At 35.8% G+C, this 16,467-nt stretch overlaps 1 protein-coding gene across 15 annotated transcripts in view; it reads right to left on the bottom strand.

The window, feature by feature from the left end:
* Positions 1-16,467, bottom strand: part of WNK1 (WNK lysine deficient protein kinase 1) — a 149,707-nt gene that overhangs the window by 32,219 nt on the left and 101,021 nt on the right. For 14 of the 15 annotated variants that reach the window (XM_059184430.1, XM_059184431.1, XM_059184432.1 and 11 more), the window contains 5 exons: positions 15,874-15,962; positions 13,419-13,638; positions 12,307-12,640; positions 11,249-11,436; positions 3,247-3,330 (listed from right to left, as the gene is read on the bottom strand). In XM_059184430.1, coding sequence (XP_059040413.1) covers positions 3,247-3,330; positions 11,249-11,436; positions 12,307-12,640; positions 13,419-13,638; positions 15,874-15,962 — 915 coding nt within the window. Of the gene's footprint in view, positions 1-3,246; positions 3,331-5,443; positions 6,674-11,248; positions 11,437-12,306; positions 12,641-13,418; positions 13,639-15,873; positions 15,963-16,467 lie in introns of all 15 variants that reach the window. The other variant, XM_059184444.1, reaches the window with a different exon arrangement.

Below are 16,467 nucleotides of genomic sequence, written 5' to 3' on the forward strand. Positions count from 1 at the left end.
AAACAGGTACTGTTGCACACAGCAATTCAGAATCATGTTTTTTAACCTGTCCCATGAAACCAGTTCAAATAGCCTATAAGGAAGGACTATACCGTGTATGTTGGACAAGGAAGGGTATTTGATGAAAAAAAAATGTTCATGAGCATTAGTTGAACAGAAAGTTAAATACATGAAGACTCTACATGGTTCTTTGGAAGAAATTATTAAGCAAGCTGGGTTATAGCCTGTATGGTGTATAGCAAAGAAATACTAAGTGTTCTAGTAGGAGGAAGTTACTTTTTGGTACCTCATTAATATACAGCATAGCACTAGAAAGGACTCTTGCTAAAAACATGAGAAAAGCAATCCCCTGGGTGGCTCAGTTGATTGAGCGACAGCTCTCAGGCTCAGGTCATGATCCTGGAGTCTCTGGATCGAGTCTATCAGGCTCTCTGCAGAGCAGGCGGTGTGCTTCTCCCTCTGACCTTCCCCCTCTCATGCTCACTCATTCTGTCTCAAATAAATAAATAAAATCTTAAACAAAACAAAACAAAACAGCAATCCCTTATTGTTTACATTCCAGAAACCCATGAAAGAAAGTAAATTTTAGCTAAGTACATTTCTTTCCTCACTCTAATAAAACTAGAGATATGGTTTTGTAAGATGGGGCTGGAAACTGATAGTCGGTAAAGTGAAACTCATCTCTAAAAATAAATTCCACTTGGGGCACCTGGGTGGCCCAGCTGGTTAAGCGTCTACCTTCAGCTCAGGTCATAATCCCAGGGTCCTAGAACAGAGCTCCAAGTTGGGCTTTCTGCTCAGTGGGGAGTCTGCTTCTCCCTTTCCCTCTGCCTGCCCCTCTGCCTGCTTATGCTCACTCTTTAATAAATAAATAAATTAATCTTAAAACAAAACAAAACAAAACAAAACAAAAAAACCAAAACAACTCCACCCATATAGTACAAAGGGCTTACAACCTTTAGGAAAAAAAACACAGGAAACCCCAGTAGCTTCTTAAGCACCTCTGCAGAATCAAAAGTCCCTGTAGAACTTTAATACAGAAAAAACTCTTACTATTTTAGAAATACTGAATTCTGACTTGTAGTTTTTAGTTCTATCCACTTACTGGCTATGTAATCTTGAAAAACTCAAGTATTCTAGACTGCATACACTTGTGTAAATTGAGGGCTCAGTTTTATGATTCTACTCAACTTAAATACCATCCTATATTTAAAATAATTCATAAAATAAAGCTACCTTAAAAAAGCATCACTGACATATAAATTTTGTATTACAGCAACAGCCCTATTTAGTTACATTTTTTCCCCCAGAAGAGTCAACTAATTCTTTTAACCTGTTATCTATGGAATTGCCCTCCTTTACTGCCACACTACCCACCTTTACCCCCACATATTTCTTACCAGTCAACTAATATCTTCATTTGTTAATAAGTATACACATACATGCCCACATATAAAATATATAAGGAAAAGGAAATTTAATCTTTTCCTTTGGAAAAGGAAAAAACAGAGTACACACTTAAATTTGCTCAGCTTTCTAATGTTGGGTGTGTCCACAGATAAACAAACAAGGACAGTGGTATCCATGATAGTGTTTCTGTCCTCAAACACCCTTATGTAACTTTTAATTTGTAAATTCTTTTTTTTTCAGGTTGGCTTGATGTCTACCATGGGGTTCAATGCAGAGCTTGAACTCATGACCCTGAGATCAAGACCTAAGCTGTGAAAAGAGTCAGACACTTAACTGACTGAGCCACCCAAAGGCCCCTTTGGTTGTATTCTTATTAGGGATTACTAATACAATTAAAATACAATCTGTTGGGTGCCTGGGTGGCTCAGTTGGTTAAGCAACTGCCTTCGGCTCAGGTCATGATCCCGGAGTCCCAGGATCGAGTCCCACATCAGGCTCCAGCTCCATGGGAAGTCCGCTTCTCCCTCTGACCTTCTCTCCTCTCATGCTCTCTCTCAAATAAATAATTAAAATCTTTCCAAAAAACCCCACAATTTGTTGCGGTTGGGAAAAATATGACTACTTAAATTTAATTACATACAGATTCGGCTACTTGTCTGAACGAGCAAGAGCAAGACAAAGCAAATTCTATGACAGGGCTGTTGGTCACCAAATAAATGTACATATAAGCAAACTAATCTTTTTTTTTTAAAGATTTCATTTATTTGTGATAGAGAGAGAATGAGACAGAATGCACAAGGAGGGGGAGCAGCAGGCAGAGGATGAAGCAGGTTTTCCACTGAGCAGGGAGCCTGATGTGGGGCTTGATCCCAGGACTCTAAGATCTTGACCTGAGCCGAAGGCAGATGTTCAACTGAGTCACCCTGGTGCCCCAACTAAACTAATCTTGTACAAGGAACATTTAATCTTAAACTAGTATCAAATGATTGTATGATCACATGCTGGACTAGGAGGGGACTATTTTGTAATAGGAAAAGCTCTGTTTAACAAATTAATAGAAAGAGAAACCAATTTATGATTTGGCGGTTGGAAAAAACACTTCGTAGGAAACTATCAAGGAAATAGTCCATCAGGAGGTTTTTATGATACATGTAGTGGCTAACAGTTAATAAATAGTCAATAGTGCCAAAAAAAGCATTATTCCCATGCAGATAATTACCATTAACTAATATCAATAATGAACTACAGATGTTTAATTTTAGAAATAGTAGTTTTGCTGTTCAATACATCAGCACAGTACTAATTTTTTGAGCTCCTTGAACACTGGGGAATTATATTCCCCAAATTAAAAGTTCAAAAAATGTTTAAGAAGCTCCTAAAATAGCTGTTCAGTTTCTCTTTGCTTAAAATCTGATACCCCATCTCACAAATTAGAAATAATTAAATAGGAGTTTAGCATTATTAGAGTCAAATACTATGAAATGGCAAAATGCTCATAAAAGGATAAGTCACAAATATAAAAACAAAATTGATATTCTCTGGATTGTTAAATTGTTTAGAATCATCTATTTCACAAGGCAGATGAATAATGTATCAGTTAACAATGATTCTTTTGAATTTCAATGCTGTGTCTAACTCAGCAGATAGTTTAAAAAGACTTAATGTCTTTTAGATTTTCTAAAATGTTACTGAACACAAGAAATGTTGTATCTCTTGATTTTTCTTTCAAAAACATAGCAAGCCTTTATTTACATCAGGAATGTAATTCATGAAAAGATATTAAGCAGTGTTTTGGTTACAGATAATCCATAAAATGTAGCAATGAGTTGTTCTTACCTGCTGAGAATGTTGTATGGGTAGGGAAGATGGAACGCCTGTTAAGCTACTTGAGGATGGTTGACCCTGGCTTTGCCCCTGTGCCTGAAGGAAAAAGTGAATACAACAAATTAGCGAAGCCCTAATTAAGTATATAGAGAGGTCAGGCTTTTGCAATAAATATATAAACTCCTGAGAGTTTGCTTGAGCAAAATAAAACAGCAGCTTGATTAAGCTAATCAATCATTAGTATGGGAGAGGCTGCTGGGGCATCTTTTATGAGAAAGGTTAGGGAAGGATTGTATCACAGATCATATTCTGATCCCACACAAAAACCACTGATGGTTAAAACCTAACCTACTACTGTTGTGCTCCGGCTATAATTTTACATGACAAAATACTAAAATTCATAATAAAATTCTTACTGAAATATAATAATCAGGAAAATAGTAGTATGGCTACCGATGTGAAAAAATTCCATATCTGAACAATCAAAGACAAAAGGGGATTTGATAGTGCTAATTTGGTTCCTTTTGCTACTTCTTGTAGTGCTGAGGTGACTTCTACCAAAAATGTAAAAAACCTGTTATCATCACTAACCTAGAGTAACGGCTGTCAAAACTACAAGTGATTTTGGCCTCCCAGGGATCATTTGGTTGTCACAACTGAGGGAGGCGACTGCTACAGGCATCTAAGGATTAGAAGCCAAGGATGCTGCTAAATAACCTACAATGCACAGAACAACCCACAACAAAGAATTATCCAACCTAAAACATTAGTAGTGATGAATCTGAGAAACCCTGATCTAGAAGGCGTCTAAGTCAAGTTAAATGAGGTGAGAAATCCTGTATTCACAGGATTTTATAAAGTAAGTTAAGGAAATGAAAAGGCCCACCTTTGGCATTCAATTTCAGTTTGGAGGGATTTCTCTTTAAGTTTACTTGGATCTGACATTCTACTGCATCTTAACCACTACTAAGTACGCCTTCTTCCTGCAGTAGGTTTGGAAATTAACCACCTGATATTTTGCTTTGGAATGTTTAAAGACGAATGGCTGGCAGTGCATTAGGATTTACAGTACAGGCTAACAACTGATGCACTAATGTGAGTATACTGCATGCCCGTGCAGCATAATTTTCAAGTTTCTGGATCTTGGCTTCTTAGAACTATTCTAAATAACTGATACTTTATGTACACTTTTGGGGTATTTATGCCTCTTATGAGGGAAGAACACAGGAATAAAGTATCAAGAACATACAATATTTTGTTAAGAGTGGAAAATCTAGAAGATCCAAATGATGCCTTGAATATATAATTGGAAGTCCACTAGATTTTATAAGACTTATACATTTGATAAAATATATGGAATACATGAAAATAGTTAATACTGATTCCACTTGTTGAATTCTATTACGTCCATTACTTTGTCTTTATGTGCAGCAGAGTACATATGCCCATATATATAAATAACAAATTAACTTGTTGAGGAAAGAATCAAGGCCTGAGATACCTGTTTCTTAGCTTGCAACATATATGAGAAATTTGTAAAAACAAAACCCCACATTAGATTGTAACTTTGCTACTAAAAATTAGAATCAGTCAATTTTATGGATTAACATTTTATTTGGACATGTAATTTACAGTGACTTGTTCAAATGATGCCATTTTAAAAGGCATTTTCACTTGTTCCTAAATTCTTAAGATGTTTCCTTTCTGTTTTTTAACTAGTGAAAATTTTGTCTATTCCACACTAATGAAAATTTTGTCTATTCTTAATACTCTAAATTTCCCTATTTTCCATTTTTTCTTTTTGGTTTTACAGAAAACAAGGTTATCTTTTCTTAAAAAAAAACAAAAACAAAAACAAAAACCAGTCATGTTTGTCTCCAGGGAGAAAAAAAATACTTCACATTACCATTTATAAATAATCAATACTGAGTTACAGCCATTTACATTTTCACTACAAGTTGAAATTATTCTATGTACAAATAGATTTTAACAAGTGACTAAAATTCTACTTTTTGTGTTCTCTTTCTCAAGGGTTTGTGCATATTATAGTTTGTTCTTATATACAAGTAGTTTATAAACCCCCCAAAAGGAGAAACTCTACTAATAAAATTAAAAATAATCCTTATAAATGGAAAGGACAGACAGAAAACTTAAATGTAATGATGCATAGTAGGGTAGTTTAAAAGAATTGTGGAAGTTTTCCTATAACCTGTGGATGGAGTGCAGATCCTCCTGAAGAAAATGAGGCAGATAAAACCTGCTGAGATGTGGTTCCTTGGGGGAAACAGAAGAAAAGTGGGGATTCTTGGAACACTGTCTGAGGCAGACGGATAAAGGGTAACGAGACGTCAGAGCCAAAAGGTGCAGCTGCTCCCCCTGTAGGGGGAGGTGACTGAAAATCACTGGGGTCTGAAGAAGTAATTTGTGAGGAATCACTGGAATATTCTGGGCTTCCTATTGGCCAGTTCTGTCCCATAGGCTCTACCACAGAAACGGTCAATTCTGGGGCATGGTAATTACGCTGTTCTTCAGTCACGGGCTGTAGGCGACCATGTAATCCAACTGATTGAGGAGGTGGTTCTTCCTGATTCAAGTCCACTGCAACCTGTCGAGTTCGGTAAGCACGCTGAGGTAAAACTCCTCCTCCTTCTCCTGAAGAGGAGCTTGGAGTATGAACATGAAACTCAAATACACAATTGCTTCTGCTCTCATTGTTATGAGTTAATACAGCGGGTGCAGAATGAGGAACAAAGACAGGGTGAAATTTCAAACGTGTAGCATCTGTACTGATAGGTGCAGAAATACTAGAGAGGGGAGATCCTGGACTCAATCCAGAATCTAATCTTAAATTCTGAAGGTGTCCTACCAGGAAAGCCTGTCCAGATGGAAATTCAAAGACAGAACTTGAGGTAGGGCCCCCTTGTACTGGCTTCTGTTCAGGTATCTGTTTCATAGGACTTGACAGTACTGGTGAGTTGTATGGAATACCCTCATACTGTTCTGTCACCTGGGCCTGGTAAGCTAGATATACCGCTTCCTGAGGAATATAATAGTGAGCTTCTTCTGGAAGTACTAGTCCAGGTCTATAATCACCGTGAACTTGAGTTGATTCAAACATAGGATGGACCTGTATCTCACATGGCTCTCCAGTTACTCTACTGGCTGTAGTGCCCAACATAACTACAGCCTCTGGTGTCCAGTTAGTTGGGCTGCCACCAGGTGGAAGAAGATTTTGGCCAACAGTCCTCAGCAGGGGTTGGAAGTGGCGAGTTTGGGCTTCCAAGAAGGAGGTGCTCTTACGCCGCTGGGCAATGGCCACCTTCGGTGGACAGGTGGGAGGTGGTGAAAAAGAAACTGGACGTTCATGAATAGTTGGGAAAAATATCTGTGATTCTGGGTATGTTGGGGTCCCCCCACACGGATGCGCCATGGACTGAGGCTGTATCAACATGAATAAGACAAGTAATTCATACATTCATATGTGAAATTACAGTAGACATGCAAAACTGGGTAGCTCTGTGTAACCCTATGAAATGGTTACACCAAATTTATAATTAATAAATAACAATGCTTTTGGAAATTATGTGCATAGTAAAAATCCATTAAATACATCCAGGGTCAATAAAGTTATTCTGTGGGACTCTTGGCATCAGATAGGAGCTGCTTTTCCACAACATCCTCTCTCAGGGGAAATGGAAGAACTTTCTAAGTGTTTATTGTTTTTACCACCAATAAGTATTCTTACTCTTAACACATAATGTAAATTACATCAATGGAAAAAGAGTTCAAATAGTAAGAGTTAAGGGAAGACAGTAAGACAATATAAGCCCAGGTTTTTAAAAAGGTAAGATACTTAAATTTAAGCTGCAATACAAAGTTTTCCTATACTCTGTGTTCTTATTATCCAGTGCTGTGTTACAGGCTCCAGTGTCATTTTCTTATCAATTAATCATATGCCTTCTAACTAGAAATCAAAAGAGGTATTTCTGGTGGACAGCAAAAAACACACTACTGACTACTGACAGTAAAGTACTTTTCACATCTATCCCCGACTAGATGCAGTTAATTTCACTACATGAAAAATGTTACAGATGCCAAATCACTGCATGTCCACTTTTCTGATCCTAGTTAAGGGTTGCGTAATTTGGTGTTCAAATCAAGTGAAAAGGATAATATAAATAACATGGACTTAACAGCACTTTTTATATACAGAGGCAGTTCTACACATAAGAATCTAAATTCAAAATCCTACCTTGCCAAATGCAAACAGTGTACTTTCATGGATTCTTTTTAAAAAGAGTAGATTGGTTTCATTCTTTTATAGGAATGGTCCCTATCAAATTAGTAAAATAGCTTAACTGTTACTTCTTCACAACAGCTAAAAGAGGGCCTCTATATTAAGCCAGAATGTTATATTTTCCTCTTTATTCAAGGAGAGTCCTGAAGTCATAAAATATTATATAGTTAATCATTCTCCTGAGTAAAAATCTGAAGATTCTGGTATTGAATATAATTAATCAAAAAATTAACTATATTCTCTATCTGAAAAAGCAGCAGCAAGGTCCCACAGTGTTTAACAAAACTTTAAAAGACGGATCTTTTACAGATATAAATGGGGCCAAAGAAAATCTTATGTACTACATGTATATCTAATATACTCATTACGGTCAAGATCCCACCTTCTTTAAGAAAAAAATTTCCACAAGGGAACATGTGGCCTTTTAGTTTGCCAACACACCATTTTAAACAGCTAACAAATTAAAAACCAACTTTCACTCTTTAATTACTCTTCACTATGGGGAAAAAAGGGACTCATACAGCTTCATTAATGTCTCTTTAGACTAAAGTGAAGAGAAAATGTATTTGGGTTATTTCTGATAAAGAGAAAATTTGCTTTTGATTAAGCCAATGAAGTAATATGTACTCTTTACTAATGTATGAAAATGCAAAGATTTGTACAAGTCAGTTGGAGAATATAATAAAAACCAAATTTTATTGTGTACATATTCCTATGTGCCCAGGGCATTATTCGCATTCTCTCTCATTACCTCCTTGCTTCCCCACTGACCCCCTTAAAGCCTTGTAACAAAAAAGTTTCCTATGGGAAGAACAGTTATTCTGAAAGCATAATATATTACTAAGTGTAGTCCTTTTATTTATTTAATTTTTATTACAATTCTTGATGCCTGGATGTATTCATTGGCAATAAATTTTCATTTGTCAGGAAGTTTATGATTACATACAGTACTGACAAAGAGGGAAGGCAGGCTGGAGCGTCGGTGCTTGCGCTGAGAGGCAGAGTGCATAGGCAGGACACTCTCCAATGCTTTAGAAAGCTTTTCGGCAAAAGTTTCCTCAGGGGCAATCCGAAGGAGGGAAGGAGAAAGAGGTGCAGACAGCACTGGTGGTGGGGTGGAAGGAGCACTGGGAGAGATGCGGGACAGAGAGGGAACAGCAGAAAGATGGGGAACACAAACCGACATGCTACGGCCACGACGAGGCTAAACAGAAAACAAACACACACATGAAAAACACAGTACTTTGAAAACAAAATAACCAAATGTACAATGAAAATAGGGCATAGCTGACATAAAGAAGTGTTCCAACCTCCCTTAATCCCACAAATCCAAGTTTTTTGAGGAGAGGTATAATTCCACAAAGCACAACTGGCAGATCACAACTATTCTCTCTATACTGTTGGTCAGATACAGGTTATCAACAACCATGATAATGATCAATTCTCTTCCTAAATATTCTGAAATAACATCAATTATTATGAATGTATGAATAAGAATGGCCGACTAAGGTAGTATAACAGGGAAAACAATGAATACTGGATTGCAGTTTTCTGCAAACTTATTAAAATTAAACAAGAGCGAAATGTTAGTTTAATGCACATTATAAGGTGTAGAAGATTTTAAGACTGGACTACTTTGTAGGAACTCTGGAAACCTCAGAAAAGGTTTTTCCATTTCTATTTTAGAAAGCATCAGCCTAAGAAAAGTTGCTGGCTCAGTATTTTATTTATTCCACTTCCTATCTTTATCTGTAAAGGGTAGAAAGTCATTTTCTGGTAGGAAAAGCATTAGCTTTCTAGAAGTAATTCACAATAGATACAGACACATTGTGTAGTTTTACTAAAGTAGTCAATGGAAAAGCATCTTATATTTGAATCTCTAAAGAGTAAATTGAACAATTTTCTGGCATATCAGAAATTCAAATTAAGTTTACAAAGTCTGAGGTGCCTTAACATAAAATTTTTATAACATAAAATTTTAATATAGCTACAAAGCAGTACACCTAATATTGTTAAGCTTGTCCTGAGCAAACTCGCCACTTTCTTTTAGGTACTGTGAGCTGTGTCACTAATCATATTTTCTTTTCCAAAATCGGCTGCATATTATTGTAAGCCACAATAAATTCTTTCTGGAATAAGAAATCATAAGGAATCATAAGATTAAAAAAATTCTCAATGTTTGATAACTCTTCATAGGCTACCTCCACATAATACTGTCAATAAAAGGCAAGGCTGTCATTAACAGTCTTTTAGAGCATCAATAAATACAGCTATGTTTGTGGCTCAAATATTTAAAATCTTCATAAATGATCATTCTATTCCCTTTTCTCAAGCTGAAATGCCTAATGTTCATTACCATGTGATAAGGGAAGCCAAGAGATTAAAAATAGTTTTTAAAAAATCTAGTTATTATGATCCAAAGAAAATAAATTAGAATAATAGAAGAAATGGACATGAAATGCTGACAAATTATACGTTAGGACAAAGAAATTCATCTATATAGTCTTTGTAAGTTCTTCTACCCTACCTAATTATTTTAAAGGTCAGAAAAGTAGACTGTTAAAACAGTATTAATAGTCTGTGTTACTGTGGCCATTCATTTTGAGACCTAGACAATACAGGACTGATGAATGGACTCTGAAACAAACAAACATCTTTTATTTCAAGCTGTAGGATAAACGAACAGAGCAAGCAGAAATTTTATTTTCTTAAGAGAGAAAGATTTTCATTTATTGCAGAGCAGAAATTCCATACATTCAGATTTAAAAGCTTTTTGAGAAAGAGAAAAAAAATCTATCTGCCTAAAGATCTCACTAAATAAGTGCTATACCAGTTATTCTCCAATTCTTTCATGAGGCAGATGATGTACTTTATTTACCTCTGAAGACTTCATGGAGTGTCAACAAAAGAAATGGGGTATTACCTGATCTATTTTAACATTTTCTGTATGAAAAGCAAAAGTTACTAATGTAAAACATGGGTCTGTGTGTGTGTGTGTGTGGGGGGGGGTTAATATATATATATAAATGCATACAATATTTCAAGAAATAATCTCCATAAATTGATTCTGAAAATAAATCTGTAATAAAACAACACCAACTAAAGAGAAAAAGCAAATGAACGTATACTGGGGAAGAAATTTGTGTCCGACACAGACTTTAAGGCAGGAACACGCATAGCAACTGATGGTTAACTAAACACAAGCGCTAAATTAAATGGTCATACAAATAAAGGATTTCTTCACTTTACTCACATGCAGCATTCTATAATGGTTTGAATGTCTTACCTGTGTTTTATACATTAAGAAATCTTACAAAAAATGCTCAGTAATTCTTTTAGTAAGTAACCTTTTGAAAAATCTTCTTGTGCCCATCCCCAAATCATCTGTATGTCCAACTTATGCTGCTTTGAACAGTTTCAACTCTAAAGTGCTAAAGAGAGCATTATCTTTAACCAAATGCAGATTACTCTAAATCTTATACATACTTTCTTCACATATGAATTTCAGCTAATTCTCACACAGTAATGTTTATGTCTTAGCCTGCCAGAACTATTCTAACTGTACTCTATAATAAACTTATTTCCTTCAGAAATATACCATTTATACTTTCTACTTCAGATTCCTGCTATTACTTGGGATAGTAGGAAGAATGTGAATTTAACACATTATCTACTGGCTCTGATTATAGGCTTACACTCTTTTATGCAGTTACTTACCACACTTGAGGGTGGATAGACCCCATGGGGCTGAGATTGTGCTTGGACAACAGAAGCTGTATGCCCTGGGAGTGTGCCAGTAGAATGTGCCTGTTCATGCTGGGACCCATATGAAACTGTCTGTTGACTGCTCACTCGAGATTCTGTGAAGACAGAAGATCCTTGACCACTGTCAACCGTCCCGTCAGCTAAAGGAGAAATACATTGTCAAAAAACAGAAAGACAAATCACAAAATGGAGATTTATATTTTCCCATTACAAACCCAAGACTTTAGGGTTAGTTAGTTTTTTCTTTGCAAAGAACTAATCTAAATAAAAGATGAATACTAGTTTTTAACTAAGTCGATTTCTATGTTTAAAAACATGAAGGGTCCATATGGAAAAAAAGGTTTAATGTCTTTAAAAAAGGAAACAAAAAACGTCATGGCTATTACAGAATCTTATTACCTGAAGAATGAGGGAAATAAAATGGAATGCTGTAAGCCACAAGTCTTAACTTTGGAGACCAGTGTGTTCTTTGTATTAAGCAGGCAGTTCAATAGAAAACTAACCACCTTGTCAGTTTCTAGTTTATATATCATTCAGCATTGCGAAGAAAAGCTGAACCAGACTAATGGGTTCAATCACAAATAGCTAGGATAAACTTGTTCATTTTTCATTATTAGTTACATTTCATTTTATTTTTGTAGATTGTAAGTTTTTAAAAACATTCTGTATTTAAATCCCAGTTAGTTAACGTACACTGTAATACTAGTTTCAGAATTACATTTTATTTTAAGGAATTGTGAAAAGTAAACATCTGCAAATTGGAACTTCCAAGATGTTGGAACCTGTAAAATTATTTTATATCCTAACCATATTTCCTTACTGTCCTATCCTTCTAGTCTATTAGTGATGGATATTAGAATAGAAACAAAAAGTAGACAGTGATCATTTCAAATTTCTTTTTATACGGTGGATTCATGATTCAAACCAAGAGCCTAGTGCAAAACGAACAAGATGAAAAGTCAATTAGGAGTATCCTGAGTATACTTGTGTGCACTTCTCAAAATACTTACATAACACAGATATACTAGTTTGTTGGTACTGTAGTTGTTGATGCTGATCTGCCTCAGGTTCTTCAGGTTCTACTTGTGTAGAAACTGAAGCTGAAGTGGTGGAAGCAGGAGGCATGCCAGTGCTGGCAGACGGGATCTGCTTGACTCCTGGCTGGGAAGTACTTGATTGTTGTTCTACCTGCTGTTTGAGACTGTTCTCTTCCTGCTTTCTTTTCTCTTGCTCCTCCCGCACCAACTGCCGCTGTTCTCGTTTTCTCTTAATTAATGACACTCTATCTTTGATGGCTTTTGCCATGGTCTTGTGATCACCTTCACAGACATACCCAGACTCTACCTACAAGATAAAAGAGTGCATTAGGAAGCAGTATGATATCAAAAGAAAACAAATTAAATATAAAACAAAAAAGGCACTTCTGGGGAAAGAAGTAGGAGTAAGGGAGAAGAGAAAGACCTCCACAACAACTGGTCTTAACCAAAATTGTGAAATTACTTATCTGCATTATGCATTTCTCATTCATTTTTGTAGATACTCAGAGAGTGGGTATCATTATTTCTGTAGAAACTCAAGTAGTTATACTCTCACTTCTTAAAATAATAAACAATAAATAAAGCCAATAAGGCTCCTTTTATTCTAGTCACTCTATCTTGCTCATATGTAACTATTAATATTAACTCAGGTTGTTTTTACTTCTTTTCCCTAAGCAACAACTTAACCAGATAAAACAACTGTGATCAATACATGAAAGTTAAACACACATATATACAAATCTCTCAAAGTATAAAAAATTAACAATTACAATAAATATGCTTCATACCTGACCCCTTCTCAGAGGCAACTTCTATTGAATAGTTATCATAAATTCTAGAAGAGATATTCTATGAGTATCTCTGCATATTAACTATTTTAGGCAAGCCTGATTGTTTTCTATAGTTAAGAGTCTCTTACAGTTTCTCTCCCCGTTTCCATCTTATTTTTCCTTCCCTTCCCATTTGTTCATCACTTTTGTTTCTTAAATTCTACATAAGAGTGAAATCTTTGTGATATCTGGCCTTCTCTGAATGACTTATTTTGCTTAGCATAATGCCCTCTAGTTCCATCCATGTTAATTTACCATTTCTTGAGCAACATCTTCTGGCACATCTCTTTCCAAGTCAAAGGAGAACTCAATAGCTTCATTGTCTTTGTATTTTCCCTTTAATTTCTTAATATCTTCAATACGTAGCCATAATTTAATGGCTATCTTTTCTCCATCATCTTCTTCTGCTAATTCTACCCGTACCCCTGTTTCCTCCTGGAAGAAGGCATGGTTCAAAAGGTCTTTGATAGAGTATCTTCCAAGGAGAGAGAAATGAAACAAAAACAAAACAAAACAAAACAAAATGACATTAGATTGAAAACACAATTTTTAAGTGTGGCTAATTATTCTAGGAATAATAAAGAAAGGCTGTAAAACATAAAAAACAAAGGAAATTTTATAGCTCATTTCTATATTGCTTCATGTGAATAGTGATTATAGCTTTACTCTCAAGTTATACAACATCACTTATAAATAAGAGCTGAGAGCAATACTTTTTAATCTAAGTGATCTAATCTTGTATTAGTTAACAATGTACTAACAATGGCAAGTAATATACAGAATGTCATAGCTTCAAAATACCACATAATTTATGTAGAATTTATAGTTAACAAATACTTCTCTTTTTTATGATCCTATCTGATCCTTGACCAATATCCAATGAGATATTATTTTCTGATTTTTAGGAAACAGAGGCTTAGAGAGGTGAAAATCTTGCTCATAGTTATAAGCCTCAAATGGTTGAATCAAAATTTGAAAGTAAGTTTTCTGATTTCTAGTTCTTTACCTTCTACTACAACTTTATTTACCACAATAAATTCTCTTTTAATACCTTGTTCGACAATTTGCATAATAGGCAAGAAGTCTGACTGTAGAATAATCTTTAGATAAATGGTTTCAAAATACCAGTAATCTAGTAAACTGTACCATCCAGAAAAGAAACAGAGTAGTATATTCTAAGACTGGAAACAAATATTCCTTTGTTTATAGTAAAAAAAAGTTCTTAAGAGAGATGAAGGACTCTCCTTTTCAAACATTGTGTATAAATTAGAAACCCAAACTAAATTTCTACTAAACAGCCTTAAAGATCATGATGTTAAGCTCTTCCAAATAACACAGTTATAAAAAGAGTATGAGACTGGAGAAGTGAAGATACTGAATTCTTTAATTTGGTTGATACACCTTATCACTCACATTGTTCAGGAGGTAGATTATGCTCAATTTACAATTTATATTTATACTTGCTACTTTTTCTTTTTTGGAAGGTGAGTGGGGATGGTAAGGGTAGATTATTTTTTAAAAACAGACACTGGATCTTTGCCATGCCTAGCGGGTGATGAATCAGCTATATGACAGATCAGATACCTGCCACTCCTCTGAGAAAAGTCCTGTTAGTACAAATGACTAAGCCAAATCTCCTCCTAAGCTTTGGGCAAAGGTGTCTCTTTTTACTGAAAGGAATGCTGATGTTTTGCTCTTCAATTCTGGCATAATGTCAGCAAATCAAGATGTGTAGTTGAGCTGATTTTAAAAAGCCAAGATTTTATTTCACCTTTTAGAATTCAAGGGGTAAAGAACTAAGCAACAGATCTGGCTAGAGAGAGATTGAACCTTACTGAGTTTTATAAATCATGCTAATGCTTTATAAGTAGTTTATGTTTTATAAGTAGGTCTCACTGAATGTAACAGCTATGTTCAAGGTGGTTTTGGTTCACTTAAACTCTACCATATCACATTTTTACATTTCACTCTATCAAATCTCAATACTATCTTAAATGGATAGAACTCTTCTTTTCTTTTTTATTACTTTTTTAAAAAAGATTTTATTTATTTATTTGACAGACAGAGATCACAAGTAGGCAGAGAGGCAGGCGGGGTGGGTGTGGGAGGGTGGGTAGGAAGCAGGCTCCCTGCTGAGCAGAGACCCCCCCAATGTGGAGCTCAATCCCAGGACCCTGAGATCATGACCCAAGCTGAAGGCAGAGGCTTAACCCACTGAGCCACCCACGCACCCCTACTTTATTTTATTTTTAAAGATTTTATTTATTTATTTGACCGAGAGAGACACAGTGAGAGAGGGAAAGTGAGAGAGGGAACACAAGCAGAGGCAGTGGGAGAGGTAGAAGCAGGCTTCCTGCTGAGCAGGGAGCCCTATGTGGGGCTGGATCCCAGGACCCTGGGATCAGGACCTGAGCTAAAGGCAGACGCTTAACAACTGAGCCACCCAGGTGCCCCTATTTTATTTTTCAAGTAAATTCTACACCCAGCATAGGGCTTGAATTCACCACCCTGAAATCAAGAGTAGCATGTCTACTGACTGAACTAGCCAGGCACTCCCAGAACTCTACTTTTAAAGATATTTACATGACATAAATAGAGAAATTAATCACAAGTAAAGTATTAAATACACTTTAGATTGAATATTGTATTCAGAGGATAATATTACATTTTAGGTTTTTAAGCAATACTTAAGTCCAAAGTGGCAACTTACCTTTCATCTTTGTTTTGCCGTATGCATCCTTCAATAATTTCCTTCACTTCAGGAATTGCTACTTTGTCAAAACTGGCAGGCTTCACCCCCTGAGAAACATGAAAATAGCAGCAGAAACAGATCAATAAAGGCAAGTTCTTTGAACTTTGATTCTGAATTGCCTCTTAAGGTTCTATTAGATTGTCTTTTCACCATCCTGGTTTTTTTCTGATTTGCCTGCAGGAGCTGGTCCACTGCAGGGACAGAGTTGGGTAGTGGCAATTTGGCTCCCATAAGAAAACAAGGAACAGTCAGATAGTGCAGTCACTTACTTCCATGGACTCCACATATAAGTACAGAAAAACTGAGGCTGTTGTCACTATCTTTCTGCTGTGTTTCAGGTAAAGGAAGTTACTGGCTAAAGAAGTCTAAATGTTCTAAATGGTTAGATCTTTTGTGCAGCCTTGTTCCTTAACACATTAATCAACACAGTATTTAACTACTTTAAATAGTGAATCCATGAATGGGCATGAATTCACATGCTTAGTTTGGCAGGTATTCTATTACCACAGTACTCCAACAAACTCAACAAGTATAGGAGTTAAGGATTTTACT

Source organism: Mustela lutreola, chromosome 8 (genome assembly GCF_030435805.1).
Source record: "Mustela lutreola isolate mMusLut2 chromosome 8, mMusLut2.pri, whole genome shotgun sequence".
Classification (NCBI taxonomy): domain Eukaryota; kingdom Metazoa; phylum Chordata; class Mammalia; order Carnivora; family Mustelidae; genus Mustela; species Mustela lutreola.